This window comes from Silene latifolia, chromosome Y, assembly GCF_048544455.1.
Source record: "Silene latifolia isolate original U9 population chromosome Y, ASM4854445v1, whole genome shotgun sequence".
In the NCBI taxonomy this organism is placed as follows: domain Eukaryota; kingdom Viridiplantae; phylum Streptophyta; class Magnoliopsida; order Caryophyllales; family Caryophyllaceae; genus Silene; species Silene latifolia.
In genome coordinates this window covers 273,525,472-273,542,107 of record NC_133538.1, presented here as the reverse complement: position 1 = coordinate 273,542,107, position 16,636 = coordinate 273,525,472, and the positions used below count along the sequence as shown (strand labels likewise).

At 39.7% G+C, this 16,636-nt stretch overlaps 2 protein-coding genes across 2 annotated transcripts; both read left to right on the top strand.

Moving 5' to 3' along the window:
- The first annotated feature begins 811 nt into the window (after positions 1-811).
- Positions 812-2,587, top strand: LOC141630685 (uncharacterized). The gene is made up of 2 exons (XM_074443456.1): positions 812-2,225; positions 2,352-2,587. The coding sequence occupies exons 1-2, from the start codon at positions 812-814 to the stop codon at positions 2,585-2,587; spliced, it is 1,650 nt and encodes a 549-aa protein (XP_074299557.1).
- Positions 2,588-3,658: 1,071 nt separating this feature from the next.
- Positions 3,659-5,065, top strand: LOC141630683 (uncharacterized). Its single transcript, XM_074443455.1, has one exon. It carries the CDS (start codon positions 3,659-3,661, stop codon positions 5,063-5,065), a length of 1,407 nt encoding a protein of 468 aa, XP_074299556.1.
- Positions 5,066-16,636: the final 11,571 nt, after the last annotated feature.

The following is a 16,636-nucleotide window of genomic DNA, read 5'->3' as shown; positions in this document are numbered from 1 at the left end:
TAGGGTTTTGCTTGTAGTAATAGATGTTTGCATGATGGTAATAGGCTTTGCTTGTGCGCTGGATACTTTGTTTGTCGGCATGGATTGGTTGCGGATGCGTAAAGGTAGGTTCGCCTACTCAGTTTCTGTAGATGGTCTAGTGTGTCGAATATTGTGGCTGTGTTGTGTTTGGTTGTCTGCTATAATTGTTGTATCGTGATGGTTGTGGTTGTTGTTGGTGTTCTCGAGATGCGTTCTCGGCTGAGTGGGGTCACTTGCGGGAGTGGCTTCACGCCTTAGTTTCGCCCTTCGTGGAACCCGCCACGGAAGGGGATGTGCACATTAATGGGACAGGGTTATCGCTCGTATGATGAGCGGGGCTTAGGTGGGAACGGCTGCGGTCCCCCACTGGCGAGGCGGGTCCAGGTGGACGATCGGTGTGAGTTTGGTTGGATTATTGTGATTATGGTTGGGACCGTTTGTCATTGTTCGTGTTGTTGATTGTAGTTGCCATTGTCTTGTCTTATCTCGATCGACCTTGTTTGGTTGTTTGTTTGTTATGTGTCCGCCGTGATCCCTTATGGTGAGCGGTCGGTCTTAAGCAGGTGTTGATGTTGTGGATAGGCGGAGTCCTGCGGGGATGAGTCCTCACGAGATATGATGGTCATAGCGAGTAGTCTTTGAGTTGTACCTTGTATTGTATTTTGGTTTGAATCACTTGTAATAAAGCTTAATAGTTCTTTTATTGACGTTTGATAACTACTTTCCTCGGGTAACCGAGATGGTAACGCCCTTATATGCTAAGGAAGGCCTAGTTAAGGCTCCTCTGGATATGGGGGTGTTACAGGCTGTTGTTTGCTTTATATTGGGAGCCAACCCACCATGGGATATAGTTGAAGGTTTTATAAGGAGAATCTGGACGAGGTATAATATAGACAAGATTTCTTTTTTGCCCAATGGGATATTCCTGGTTAGGTTTAAAACGATGGAAATAAAAGAGAAGGTCCTTGCTTCAGGACACTACCTTTTTGATAACAAGCCAATGATAGTGAAAGCTTGGGAGAGAGACATGGAGATGACTAAAGAGGATGTGAAGTGTGTTCCTGCGTGGATAAGACTGCACAGGTTGCCTCTGAAGTTCTGGGGAAAGGGGTTACCAAAAATTGCAGGCATTGTAGGTAAATATGTCAAGAATGATACAGCTACTGAGGAAAGAACCAGACTAGGGTTTGCTCGTGTTATGGTAGAGTTGGTAGTTGATCAGGAGTTGCCAGCCAAAATAGCATTCAAGGATGAGCATGGGTTAGTAAATCAAATTGACATTGAATATGATTGGAAACCTATTAAATGTACGAAATGTCAAGGTATGGGGCATGATCAGGAACAGTGTAGGAAAGACAAATTGGTTAAGGAGAAGATAGTGACCAAGAAAGTATGGAGGCCAGTTGTGAAGAATGCCAATCACAAGATAACAACATCAGAAATGCAAGTGGTCCCTAGCAAAGCTATTACCTCTCCTTCCAAGTTGCCTAAGACCCCAGTCAAGAGATTGGTGTTACGGAGAAGGGGAGACAGTGAGCATGAAAGTGAGAAGAATGGGTATAGCAGGGAGTCTTTTGGTGCACACTCATACAAAGAGGTACTTAAGTCTCCTGGTAAAGCTGGTGCAGCTGGAAATGGTAGTGGTAACCCTCTTATTTTAATTTATCTAATGGATAGTATAGGGTTCTGGAATGTTAGGGGAATGAATAGAGTTGGTAAACAGAAGGCTATTAATTTCTTTTTGCAAAATAAAGGAGTAGGTCTTTTTGGCTTATTAGAAACAAAAATAAAGAGCAAAGCTTTTCATAACGTTGTAAATAATTTTAATAATTGGAGTATATCTACTAATAGTGGATATCACAATGGAGGTAGGATTTGGATTCTTTGGCAGCCTAGGTCTTTTAGGGTCCATTTTCTGGAATACAATGCTCAATTCATCCATATGAAGGTAGAATCTTTAGTGAGTAAGACTGTCTTCTATCTGACAATGGTGTATGCCTTCAATGGTATTAATGATAGAGCTCCTCTTTGGGGACACTTGAGGAGAATTGCAGGGACTATTGTTGGACCATGGGCTATAGCAGGAGATTTTAATTGTGTATTGGCAGCAAATGAGAGAGTTGGTGGAAATGTGCCTAATTCTGAAATGGAGCCTTTTAGGGACTGTGTAGTTGACTGTGGTGTCCTGGACATAGCAGCTACTGGTGCTCTATATACTTAGAATAACAAACAACAGCCTGAGGAGAGGATATATAGCAGATTGGACAGGGTATTGATTAATAAGGACTGGTGTGATCATCTGAAAGACTTGTATGCCCATTTTCTTCCAGAGGGATTGTATGATCATACACCTTGTATTGTGAGAAGCAACAAGCAAGTGCAGGGCAAGAAATGCTTCAAGTATTTCAATATATGGGGTGGATCCAAGGAGTTCATTCCTATTGTGAGAAATACCTGGCAGTCTAGAGTAGATGGGACTCCAATGTTTAAGCTTGTTAAGAAATTGAAGCTGCTGAAACCTGCTTTAAAGCAACTGAATAGGGAGAAATTTAGTGACATTGAATAAGCAGCTGATATCAAACAGAAGCAGATAGAGGAATTACAAGAGCAGCTAGGCAAAGATCCATCAGATATGCAGAAGAGAGCTCTTGAATCAGATGCTACTGCCAGTCTGAAAGAGTTATCTGCAGCAAGAGATAGCTATCTAGCTCAAAAGGCAAAGCATAAATGGGTACAAGATGGGGACTCAAATAGTGCCTTCTTTCATGGATTGCTTAAGCAGAGAAACCATAGGAACAAGGTATTTAGAATTGAGGACACTGCTGGGAGAGTTTGTGATACCCCTGACCAAATTCAAACTGCATTCTTGGACTATTATAAAGGCCTGCTTGGCACCAGCCAGGCTATTAGCAAGATCCATAAAAGAATAATTGAGCAGGGACCTGTGTGCAGTTCAGATGATTGTGCATCCTTGATGAGACCTGTCAGTGGGAAGGAGATTAGAGATGCATTGATCAGTATACCGGATATTAAATCACCTGGACCAGATGGGTACACGAGTAAGTTCTTTAAGGATGCATGGGGAGAGGTAGGGGGAGAAGTGATTGGAGCTGTTCAGGATTTCTTCACTCAGAAGAGATTACTGACACAAATCAATGCCACCACTCTTACCTTGATACCAAAATGTGAGAGACCTCAGAATGTTACTCAGTTCAGGCCTATAGCATGTTGCAATGTTGTGTACAAGATCATATCTAAATTACTATGTAACAGGCTTGCAGTAGTGTTACCACATATTGTAGACCGGAATCAGGGTGCATTCATTCAAAACAGGAGTATTCAGGAGAATATCCTGATATGCCAAGATCTAATAAGGTTGTGTGAGAGACCAAATGCTTCACCCAGATGTTTATTCAAAATTGACCTGCAGAAGGCATATGATACGATGGAATGGCGGTTTGTGGAGCGATTATTGAGGATCTTTGAAATTTCCAGTTGGCTTCCATAGCATGATTATGCAGTATGTGACCACAGCTTCCTTCTCATTATCTCTTAATGGGGATATGTTTGGCTTCTTTCAGGGCAAGAGAGGGCTTAGACAAGGGGATCCTCTCTCCCCCTCCTCTTTACCCTGTGTATGGAGTATCTAACCAGAACTTTGAGATATGCAGCTTCTAAGTATGACTTTCATTTCCATCCAATGTACAAAAATCAAAGATTGGCCTACCTGATGTTTGCTGATGATGTGTTGCTGTTCAGTAAAGGTGACACTACCTCTATGATGCTTTTATTACAGTCCTTTTCCACCTTCTCAAAAGCATCTGACCTTAAAATCAGTCCTGCTAAATCCAATGCTTACTTTAGAGGGGTGCCTGATCACATCAAGACTGATATCTTAAAGATATCAGGCTTTACTGAAGGTGCTCTCCCTTTTAAATACTTGGGAATGCCTATCCAAACTATAAGACTTAAGATATCTGATTGTGCTTGTCTCATTGAGAAAATATGTGGGAGGATTCATAATTATGGAGCAAGAAATTTCTCTTATGCTGGCAGGCTTGTGTTGATCAAATCTGTCCTAAACACCCTGCACTCATATTGGGCCTCGATGTTTGTCCTACCTAAGGGCATCATTAAGAATATAGAAGCCATCTGTAGAAATTTTCTCTGGGAAAATGGTACAGAATATAGGAGGGTTCCTTTAGTGGCATGGGAAAAAATTTGTAAGCCTAAGGAAGAAGGAGGATTGGGTCTGAAGGATCAGGAGGTATGGAACAAAGCAATGGTGGGTCGTCTGGTGAATTGGATTGCAGAGAAAAGAGACTCCCTCTGCGGGTACAAAGGGTGCAGTGTAACCATATCGGAGGGGGAGAGAGATCGGCTTGCGTACTGTCCTTCAACTAACTCAAGCTGGGTTTGGAGAAGGATCTGTAAGGTTAAGCAGGAATTAGCTCATGGCTTTGTGGATGGGGTCTGGGTGGTTCAACCCACGGGATACACTCCTAGTGGATGTTATGAGTGGCTCAGGAATGTTAGTCCTCTTGCATACTGGAGTAAGGTTGTCTGGAACAGTTGGGCTCTACCTAAGCATCAGTTCATGGGATGGTTAGTGGCACATGAGGCTTTAAATACTGTGGATAAGTTGTTAACCTATGGGATGGATGTTGATGCCTGCTGTCTGCTATGTGGTCAGGATAATGAGTCCTTGGCTCCTCTTTTCTTTGCTTGCCAGTACAGCAGACGAGTGATGATGGCTATGCAGCAGGTTACTGGGTGTAGCTTTCCTCTGGCAGTTGATCTAATGTGGTGGGCTAATAGAGGAGGTACAGTTGTCCAGAGAGGAGTTCAGATTGCTTTGTTCTTGGGGGCACTCTATTCTATCTGGTTCCAGAGGAACAAGTGCAGGAATGATATGGTCTTAATGCATCCAAGACATGTTGCCTTGCAGATAAGTGATGGAATGAAAGCTAGAATTAGAGGAAGAGGTAGGGAGAATTTGAGTGCTAATGATGTAACTTGGCTTTGCCATAAGAACCTTATGTAACTAAGGATTTGCATTACATGTAAATCCTATTTTTGATATATATATATACTCACATTTTATCAAAAAAAAAAAAAAAACGTAAAGCAGAAGACAAGTAGTTAGCTAGACTACCAAGCTTCCTAAAAACAATGTCACTCACCCACAATTTATTCCTGTACTCACTGCCCAAGTTCCTGTACACTCTTTTATATCATACTCTGCTCAGTTCAAACTACCATAAAATACCATGTCACTATATTCCCAAACCAAGCTCTTTGATCATCTCAGTATTTACTCATTATTCTAATCATAACCTGATTAACCATAATAACCACAAAATAGTAAGGGCTTAAATTCCTAGCTACTCCAGAAGTCCAAAGCATCGACAACCCGGTGTATAATAATAACATTTAAATCTCTCGTCCAACATGGTAAATGGAACATTAGGTGCCAATTTGGTACCCTAACAAGGTAGGCATATTTAACAAGTGTAACTTATAAGTTTACCCCTTTTAGTCATTCTGTAAACAAAAGAGTCCATAATAGTGAGAAATTTCTATCCTGGATTAATATATATGCCAGCATGTATTAGTTTAACAAATTAAAATTGATCAAAACAAGGGGGTTGCAGAATTAGTCTAGCTGGATTCAAAAAACAAGTAGAAAGAACATAAGAAAACATCATGCAAAAAGTATTAACAAAACATGTCGTCTACTTATGATTTCCATAAAATCCAACCAAAAGAGAGATAGATACTTAATACAAAACATAGAAAATTATTAATTCATCAATCTCCCCGGCAACGGCGCCAAAATTTGGTACGTGTCGTTTAGCGTATACAAATTAATAATTTATAAATCTATCTTAACCTCAAAAATATAAACATAGTAAAGGATAAGTAGGGTCGATCCCACGGAGAGACTGGAAAAACTAATTAACTATCTAGTATTATTATCTACTAACTTACATATATACCATAAGTTACGTATTTACGGCTATTTACATTATGTACGATTAAGGGAGGGTTCATTTGTGATTTTAAACGAAATAACATAACTAAATACTAAAGCTAGACGCGAAGTTAAATACCCCAATTAACTTATATTCTACTGGTAATTCTAGTTTGTGAACCGATTATTGTTTACGTCAAATTTTCAGTTTATTTATAGATTAACTGCGGAATTAAAGATAACAATAACTCCCTAACCTCTCTTAGATTACAACCGACCTGAACTAAGCCTAGACCGATTCTTAACTAATCGACCGATGAAAGTTTGTCACACCCTACTAAAGACCGAATTAGCAGCATTATTCAACCAAGAAAATATCATTAACCCAATTAACCCGTTTAAGTGTCGTCAATACCCGAACGATTAACTGACCAAATTTTACTCCTACCTTAAACTAAACCCCAATTTGCAAAGATTTACCTAAACTAGTTGCTACTGGAATTATGTGACTCAAACTAAGCCATAATCACACAATTAGCAGAAGTATACAATTCCAATCATAATAAGATAACAAATTATAAACTGAAGATTGTAACTTACGATTAAAACGAGTAAAAATTCGGATACAAATAACTGAAAGATTACCAATAAACAACCAACGGTTTCCAATACTAGAATTAATCAACGAAAATGAACCATAAATTGAATACAAGAGAGGTAGAGAGAACTTAATTTCTGCCCTGAACTTGTAGTCGGAACATCAGATTGTCGCACCTCAGGATCCGCCACAAACTCGCCCTTACTCGGCCGTGTGCTAAGACTCTGCCCGAGTACGGTCTCCTACTGCTCTCACGACCCAATTAGGTCTCAAATCGTCACACAATTTCGCTCAATATCTCTAAAATATTTGGGTATTCCCTTCTTCCTCTCTCTCCTCATTCTGACAAAGGAATCAGGTATTTATACTCGATCAAGGACAATTTCTTGGGGTATTCGGGATTGATTTTGCAAGAAATAAGATAGATTTTGTGCGTGAAATACGGGAAAAGATCAAATTTGAGAACCCGAGTACGAGATTGAGTTTCCATTGTAGTTGGTTGCTCTGCGCATTGTCTTCCCGTAGCTTCTCTTCTTATTTTGTGGTCTTTTATTTGTCTTTGTCCACGTGCAAATTCCATAAAGTATTTCCTTTGTTTGTTTGATCCAATTGCATAGCTCGGCCCATATCCTCTTGTTGTAATCTAGCATATACAAAACACACTTTCGTTAGCTATATTAGCTTTAAAATAATATATCAGTAATTAAATCCCGTAACTAACAAACTTATTACAATTAGCTCATATAAACAGATATACGAATGTAAAATATAAAGATAAGGGGTTTAAATATGAGTAATTATCGTCTTATCAAATTCCCCCACACTTAGCTCGTTGTCGCCCTCGACAATGACAAAACATTAGCCAAAGATAAATTATAAACCTCAAAGATTTTAGACATAACCAAGACAAGGTTTATCGACGACAAACTAAAACATTTTTGGAAATCATTTTATTTGAGTTAGTGAGGTCAACGGAAAATATTTGTAGTTAGATTAGAAAGCAACATATACCAAATTTTTCCTCCACTCCAAACTATACAACCAACTAATTAGCCAATATAAATATTTTAAACCGCTTCTAAATTATAATGATAAATAAATGCATTAGCAATACACCTTGTCCAACTATCTTCGTGCGCATGTGCAAGTGTATTGACTCGTAGAGGAGGGGTTCAACAATTTAAGGTCCTAGGGAAAGGAGTTTTACTTTCTGTACATTAAGTACGAGGATCGTTCTCGCGAGCATTCAAGTGTATCCGTCATACCTCAATTAACTTACCACCAACATTCCATAACCACATCACATTGTCCACGTTTTTATTTTCTTTCATTCATTGTATTTTCATTTTTTTCTATTCTTTTCCTTCTGCTTTGACTTTTTTTTTTCTTTCTCAACTTGTTTTTTTTTTTTTTGTTTTTTTTCCTTTTTTTTGTTTCCAACATCTCCACCTTCCGTACCCGTGGATATATCCGGTGTCCCTTGTAGCGAGCTTTCAACCAATGGATCCCGCCCATCCGGACAAGTCATTAGGCATTCTCCCAATACATTGATTGGGTTCCCCTAAGGGTTTAATTACTCGGGCACCGGATAGAATTGAGGTCAAGAACTTAAAGTGAGAGTCACCTATGAAAGTAAATTGGTTAATAAGGCCGGCTTACGCTCCCACACTCCAGAGTCAACGAAAAGTGTAATAAAGATAGCCAAAATAAGTGCTTTATAATTCTAATTTAAAGGAGACTTAAAATATGTATGTCACTTAATTAATCAATCCAAGTTCAAAATGGAGGAAGAACTCATGTATACACGACTTCAAAATTTTTTTTTTATATTACTTCTAATATTATTAGTGAAATTATTTTAATTTAGTTTTTTTTTTGAAAAGTTGTTAGATTAGAGCTTGTCGTCGACTCGCTAGTCTAGTTAGTCCAATAAAAATAAGGTCTTTTACAAAGTACCAATTTTTGACAAAATTTTGTCAGCATCTCCCCTAAAAATGGACATATCCAAAACTTTTAAAACCCGTCAAACTGCAATTTCAGTACACAACACAATATTCACCAGGTCTGACATAAATTCACCATCAGCTGCATTATTCCAACCAAAATTCTCATAAACAGAACTTATTCGCAACAAAAAATTCAACTTGACCTGATTTTTAAGATTATTAGCTTGCCACTCCCCCACACTTAACCTCGACATCGTCCTCGATGAGGTTTAACATATAATAAAAATAAGAGGGATAAAGGTACTTAGCAGATTTAATTTATAGGCGACTTGCAGCAAGACGCTCCAGATTTTTGTTAACGTTTGTTAAGCTCAACCAATTACGACCAGCCTCCAGTAGATTAGATTGTTGTTGATAGTTTTTTCAGCCCCGGGCTAAGCTCTGTCGATCTCCTACTGAAACTCACAGCAACCCTGACAGCTATGTAGATCAGCACCTGCAAAATAGAACCCTCAACCAAGATCCGTGAAATATGGAGGAAGCGAAATAACCAAAATACTAGCAGCTATTTTTATTCTTAACCTAAGCTATTTTTTTGTCCAACCGACACTATTAACATCCCCCTACAAAGGTTGCGAAACTCCGGGAGGCACTTAAGCCGACTCGAATAAGTAACTTATAAAGCATATTAAATAAACACACATGAAAGCAATACAAATTTATGCTTGGGTTGCCTCCCAAGAAGCGCCTTGGTTTAATGTCATGGCTCGACATAGTTCTATTCTTCTCAAAAATAATTAAACTCCTCAACAGCCAGCTCAATCATTTTTCCACAACTAATATTGTAATCAGCTCATCCAATATTAATATCTCAGCACCTACCAGCTTGAACATTAAATATTTTTTCAAACCTAAGTCCACAACACTCCAGCAAATTATACGTCTTCCACCTCAAATTTCCCTTCGTGCCATTCAAAGTGTTACTTAACAATAAATTAGTACTAAACATTACAGTTCAGAATGTGACTATTGCAGATTTTCAGCCCACTGTTTGCTCCTTCATTTCAACCTCAGTCAATATTATCCTCAAAATCAACCATGTTTTCTATTTTCAGCTCATCGCGCTATCAATATGTATAAGTTAATCCAATATTAACCGAGCAACCAACCATTGGTATAGGTTTCAACTCCTCAATGTACCAGCAACATTATCAAACTGACAACAAATATAACTTAAAACCTTGAAATATTTCTTCCCCCACACTTTGATTAAAGCAAGGGAGCATATATGAGAGAAGGGTGTTTCAGACGATAAGCAATTAGTGAGAGATGATAAGGGCTAAGCAAACGTAAAACAGAAGACAAGTAGTTAGCTAGACTACCAAGCTTCCTAAAAACAATGTCACTCACCCACAATTTATTCCTGTACTCACTGCCCAAGTTCCTGTACACTCTTTTATATCATACTCTGCTCAGTTCAAACTACCATAAAATACCATGTCACTATATTCCCAAACCAAGCTCTTTGATCATCTCAGTATTTACTCATTATTCTAATCATAACCTGATTAACCATAATAACCACAAAATAGTAAGGGCTTAAATTCCTAGCTACTCCAGAAGTCCAAAGCACCGACAACCTGGTGTATAATAATAACATTTAAATATCTCGTCCAACATGGTAAATGGAACATTAGGTGCCAAATTGGTACCCTAACAAGGTATGCATATTTAACAAGTGTAACTTATAAGTTTACCTCTTTTAGTCATTCTGTAAACAAAAGAGTCCATAATAGTGAGAAATTTCTATCCTGGATTAATATATATGCCAGCATGTATTAGTTTAACAAATTAAAATTGATCAAAACAAGGGGGTTGCAGAATTAGTCTAGCTTGATTCAAAAAACAAGTAGAAAGAACATAAGAAAACAGCATGCAAAAGGTATTAACAAAACATTACGTCTACTTATGATTTCCATAAAATCCAACCAAAAGAGAGATAGATACTTCATACAAAACATAGAAAATTAATAATTCATCAATCTCCCCGGCAACAGCGCCAAAATTTGGTACGTGTCGTTTAGCGTATACAAATTAATAATTTATAAACCTATCTTAACCTCAAAAATATAAACATAGTAAAGGATAAGTAGGGTCGATCCCACGGAAAGACTGGAAAAACTAATTAACTATCTAGTATTATTGTTAGGCCCAGTTTAGGCTGGTCTGACTCTAACCTAACCTGACCTTATAAGGCTGATTAAGGCAAACAGAGACCGGACAAATCTAACCATTATTTGGTAGATGAAGAGTATTACAGGATGAATAGGCTACTTAATCCCAGAAGGAAGGCCTGATGGTAAGCACGGAATAGCCTGGCAGCACACCTAAGCAGGCCGGATTAAGCTGAAGAGCAGCAAAACGGTTATATAAAGATAAATGTTCATGTCCTATTCACAAGGAAGACCAAGTCTAACTATGAGACTATATCACCCATGAACCTAGACGTGCAAGAGGAGAAAGAGTTGAAGAATAATCAGAAGAGAATTTGTCAACCGAATTAATAGGGAATGTGCCCTATTAATCCGGTAACAACTCCGACAAAAGAGAAGGATGTTGGAGATCAATACAACGTTCATATTTGTATGACTATAAATATTGTAATTTGACATTGGTAATGGTATTCATTATTCATCAGTGTTGAACTACTTCATTATTTATCTTTCATTATTTTCCGAGTATCCAATTACTTAAACAAATTTGTATTCAGCTTATCTAAATAATATAAACATTATTCTTTATACTTAGTCTTTCCTTGTTATTCATTTACAATATTTCAAACTTATAGAACTAGATACCCAAATTATTCTTTAATCAAGCCGGACCCATTCAGGGAAAATTCTGCTAAAACAATTGGCGCCCACCGTGGGGCAGCTAGTTCTTTAATCAAAAAATTGCTTTTACCATTTTCCATTTAATATTCACACATAAAAATGGTGGAACTAACCCCAGAACAACAACTAGTAGCTGCCCTGGCCAAGATCAAGGAATTGGAGACAATCCAAGAGAAGGCGACCCAAGGCACAATCGAGGCTTAAGGAATCTGAGTCGACTGAAAAAGAAATTGGAAAATCGGCTTGAGTTCCAAGACCCGGTTTGAGCCAGAACCCCATTCTCATCCATTATCAAAAACATTGACTTTTCCAATTTTGGAACTCCTGGAGAAGGATACCTTATCCGTGCCCGGTTTCCACTCCCAATGATGAAACAAACAAAACTGAAGCGGCAATAATGATGGCTATGCTTCAGGAAATTCAAAAACTCCATAACAAAATAGAAAATATACCAGAGTGCCGGACCCGTGGTGAAGTAGAAATTGACAAACTTTGCGACTAAGCCCTTTGCGGATGAAATTGCAAAGATTGACCTCCCAAGAAATTCACCGTCCCATCCATGAGAACTTATGATGGAACCTCGATTCACAAAATCACGTTGCTATATTCAAACAGAAAAATGCTAGCGCCTCAATACCCGGTGAACTCGGGCAGTGCTCGCATGTGTAAAGGCTTTGGTACAACCCGACCGGAGCAAAGACATTCAATGGTTCATTAATCTCCCAAATGGAGGTATCAAGAATTTTGCGAAATTGATCAATGCTTTCAATCAACAATTCGCAAGCGAGATATGGCCAAGAGACCCGATGAACTGTTCGGGTAAAGCAACTTCTGAAGAATCTCTCAAAGAATTCCTGGCAAGATTTGTCAAAGAGAAGGTGGCCATTCCCGTGTGATGAAGAGACAACGGTAGAAGCCTTCGAGCAAGGAGTCCTGCTTGATAGTGACATCTATGCAGACTTAACCAAGAAAGCATGCCCAACCTTTGCCACTGTTCAATCCATCGCCTTAGAGCATGTCAGATTGGAAGAAGATCTCAATTTCAGGACGAACTCATCCTGAGGAAAGCAAGGCTATGGACACACTAACAGGAAAAGCTCCTACCAAAAAGGAGGCAACCCCAGATCAGCACCCTATTCCAGGCCCGAACAATCTGAAGTCAACATGGCACAAGAACACAAAGGTAACCTCTCTAGCCTTCCAACTATTCCTGAATATAACTTCTCTATTAATACTGCAGGATTAATCAAACGCCTGGAAAGCATGGGAGATACAGTCAGATGGCCCAAGAAATCCCACAACCCCAGGAAAGACCCAACAAGATGGTGTGACTTCCATCAGGACATCGGGCACACCACAGAAGAATGCATCCAACTCAGGAAATAGGTGGCATATCTCCTAAAGAAAGGCTTTTTGAAGGACTTAATCCAGCAGCCAAAGAACAAAGATGAAGGATAAAACAAGAGAGATTCAGGGAACGGCAGATATCCTCCTCCTCCCCCCCCCCATCTATGAAGTTAAGTTCATAAATGGAGGATCAGAAATCTGTGGTCTGACCAACTCAGCTGCCAAAAGAATATCCAGGGAATCCAGACTTCAGCCCCCTTCAAGGTCCAAGTCATTGCCTGCTATTACTTTTGATGACTCGGACCTACAAGGGAAAATCAGATCTACACCATGACAGCTTGGTAATCACCATGCAAATTGGCACAACTAAGGTATCAAGAATCCTGATAGACGGAGGCAGTTCAATCAATCTGGTGATGCTTGAAGTCCTCAAAGCTATGAAGATAGATGAAGGAAAGATCATCAAGAAATCCAGCGTCCTGGTTGGATTCAGCGGAGAAACAAAGAACACCACAGGAGAAATCACCGCCAACCTATGTGGAAGGCGTGGCTTCATATGAAAGATTTGGAGTAATGGATTGCCTATCCTCATATAATGTAATCCTGGGCAGACCATGGATCCACAATGTCAAAGCAATCCCATCAACATACCATCAATGTGTGAAGATACCAACCGAATGGGGATAACCACCATCGGGGAGAACAGAGGGACGACTCGGAATGTTACACTCAGGCTTTGAAACCCTCAAAGTCAGGTAAGTCCCTTGCATATCAATTAAAGTCACCTATCAGGGAAGAGTATATTGCACAATCATAGATGGAAACAGGAGAAGTCATGTTGGACCCAGAATTCCCTGACAGGAAAGTACTTGTAGGGTCAGATGCACCGGACTTCCGGACCAATCACAGTCGACTTTCTCAAAACTAAAATGTCTTGTTTTGCTTGGTCACATTTTGATATGACTGGTATAGATGCTGATATTATAACTCATAAATTGAATATTGACAAATCCTTTAAGCCTGTACATCAAAAGAGAAGAAAATTTGCTGCAGAAAGGCATGAAATCATCAACCAAGAAGTCGACAAGCTACTGGACATGAGAATGATCAGGGAAGTAATGTACCCTGACTGGCTTGCAAACGTAGTAGTCGTCCAAAAGAAAAATGGCAAATGGAGAGTCTGTGTAGACTACACCGGCCTAAACAAAGCCTGCCCAAAAGATCCATTTCCCCCCCACACATCGATGCAATGGTGGATGCCACTGCAGCCACGAAATGTTAACATTCATGGATGCCTCCAGGATTCAATCAAATAAAGATGCACCTGCGGATCGGAAAGCACAACTTTCATTACTGAAAGAGGTATATATTGTTATACTGCTATGCCCTTTGGATTAAAGAATGCAGGTGCAACCTATCAAAGGCTAGTCAACATGATGTTCAAAGACCAAATAGGAGATACCATGGAAGTCTACATAGATGACATGGTAGTCAAGTCAAAAAAGGCAGAAGACCACGTCAAAGACTTGGAAGTGGCCTTTCAAATACTGGAGAAATTCAATATGAAGCTCAACCCACAAAAATGCCATTTTGGAGTCTCAGCAGGCAAGTTCTTGGGCTATATGGTGACAAAAAGAGGAATAGAAGCCAGCCCTGAACAGATCAAAGCTATCCTGGAGCTAGAACCACCAAAGACGGTCAAAGACATACAAAAGCTGACTGGAAGAATAGCAGACCTGAACAGGTTCATTTCAAGATCGTCAGAGAGGTGCAAATCATTCTATAATCTGCTAAGGAAGAACAAGGACTTTCAATGGACTCCTGATCATCAGGCTGCCTTTGAAGACCTGAAAACATATCTATCCTCTCCTCCTTGCTGGCAAAACTAGTCAAAGATGAACCCCGACAAGATACATTGCGATCCACAAACTTCTTGTCGGTGCGGTCTTGGTCAAAGAAGCAGACGGACAACAACACCCTGTCTATTACGTAAGTAAAAGTCTACTAGATGCGAGAGATCGGTATGGCCTGCTTGAAAAATATGTTTTAGCTTTAATTATGAGTTGCACAAAATTAAGACCATACTTTGAAAGCCACCCTATAATAGTCGAAACCAATCTTCCTATCAAGTCTCAGACTTAGGAAGCGGTTGTCCTGGACGAATGTGCAAATGGTCGATCCCAACAGCACATACAACATAACATTTGAGCCAAGGACAACAATTAAATCACAAGCACTAGCAGACTTTGTGGCTGATTTTAGTCCAACCCTAGAACCCGACCTAATAAAAGAAATAAATAAACTGACCAGCGACCAAACAGACCTAGAATGGACCCTATTTGTCGATGGTGCAGCCAACATGAGGGGCACATGCCTAGGGGTAGTACTAAAATCGCCACAGGGGGATAAGATAGTACAGGCTATAAGCTGTGTATTTGAAGCTACCAACAATGAGGCAGAATATGAAGCCCTAATAGCTGGATTAAAGGTATGTATTGACCTTGGTGTACAAAACCTAAAGGTACGTACTGATTCCCTTCTTATTTCCAACCAAGTAAGCGGAATATATACTGCAAAAGACTAAAAAATGATGCTTTATTTGGAAATTGTTCAAATTTTAAAATCAAAATTCCGCAATTTTAATATTGACCAAATTCCCAGGGACTTGAATACCCAGGCCGATGCCTTAGCCGGCCTAGGATCCAACTTCAGTCCCCTTGACTTCGACAAAATGCCCATCGTACATTTATTAGAACCTACAATAAATAAACAAGATGAAAGTTTCCCAATTTACGTTGCCAATTCTTGGACAAAACCTTACTATGACTGGCTACAACAGGGAGTCCTCCCACTAAATAAGCAAGATGCCAGAGCACTAAAAATAAAAGCTGCTTCATATACTATTATTAACAACGTGCTTTTTAAGAAATCGCAGGCTGGGCCATACCTCAGATGCCTGGAGCCACAAGAAGTCGAGCGGATATTATCGAAATCCATGAAGGATACTGTGGAAATCATAAAGGTGGAAGAAGCCTGACAAGCAAAGTACTCGAACAACGGTTATTATTGGCCCACCTTGAGGGCCGATTGCACTGGAATTTAGCTCTAAATGTAAAGCTTGTCAGATTAACGGACCATATATCCATCAGCCATCAGAGGAACTACATTCCATATCCGCACCCTGGCCATTTATGAAGTGGGGCATGGATATAGTAGGGAAACTACCTCAAGCACCCGGACAAAAAGTTTTCATGCTAGCAATGACTGATTACTTCTCCAAGTGGATAGAAGCTGATTCATACAGGCAAGTCAAGAAAAAGGATGTTATAGCATTCATTAAACACAACATCATATGTAGATATGGCATCCCCTCTGAAATAGTATGTGACAATGGCACGCAATTCGTGGGAAAAAGAACAGCAGCCTTCTGTGCTCAATGGAACATCAACCTGGTAACCTCCACGCCAGGATATCCAAAAGCTAACGGTCAGGAAGAATCCAGTAACAAAGTAGTAATCAGCTACATAAAGAAGAAGCTAGAAAGAAGGAAAGACAGATGGGCTGAAGAGCTCCCCCTGGTCCTCTGGGCTGATAGAACCACGCCTAAAACATCCACAGGCCAAACCTCCTACTCCTTGGTCTATGGATGTGAAGCAGTAATCCCGGCTGAGGTCGACATTCCATCAGCCAGATGCAGCCTGAACATAATAACAAGCAATATACCTCTAATGGAGGACAGCCTGGACTTAACAGAAGAGCTAAGAGATGCAGCCAGCATTAAATTGGCAGCATATCAGCAAAGAGTTGCGAAAAGCTACAACAAGACTGTCAAAGCCAGGGTATTTAGGGTAGGAGA

Bases quoted from the DNA above. Each gene is read 5' to 3' on its own strand.
- LOC141630683 (XM_074443455.1), top strand. From the start codon at position 3,659: ATGGAGTATCTAACCAGAACTTTGAGATATGCAGCTTCTAAGTATGAC.
- LOC141630685 (XM_074443456.1), top strand. From the start codon at position 812: ATGGGGGTGTTACAGGCTGTTGTTTGCTTTATATTGGGAGCCAACCCA. The intron at 2,226-2,351 runs GTGCTCTATATA...ATTTTCTTCCAG, and splicing joins CCTGGACATAGCAGCTACTG to AGGGATTGTATGATCATACA.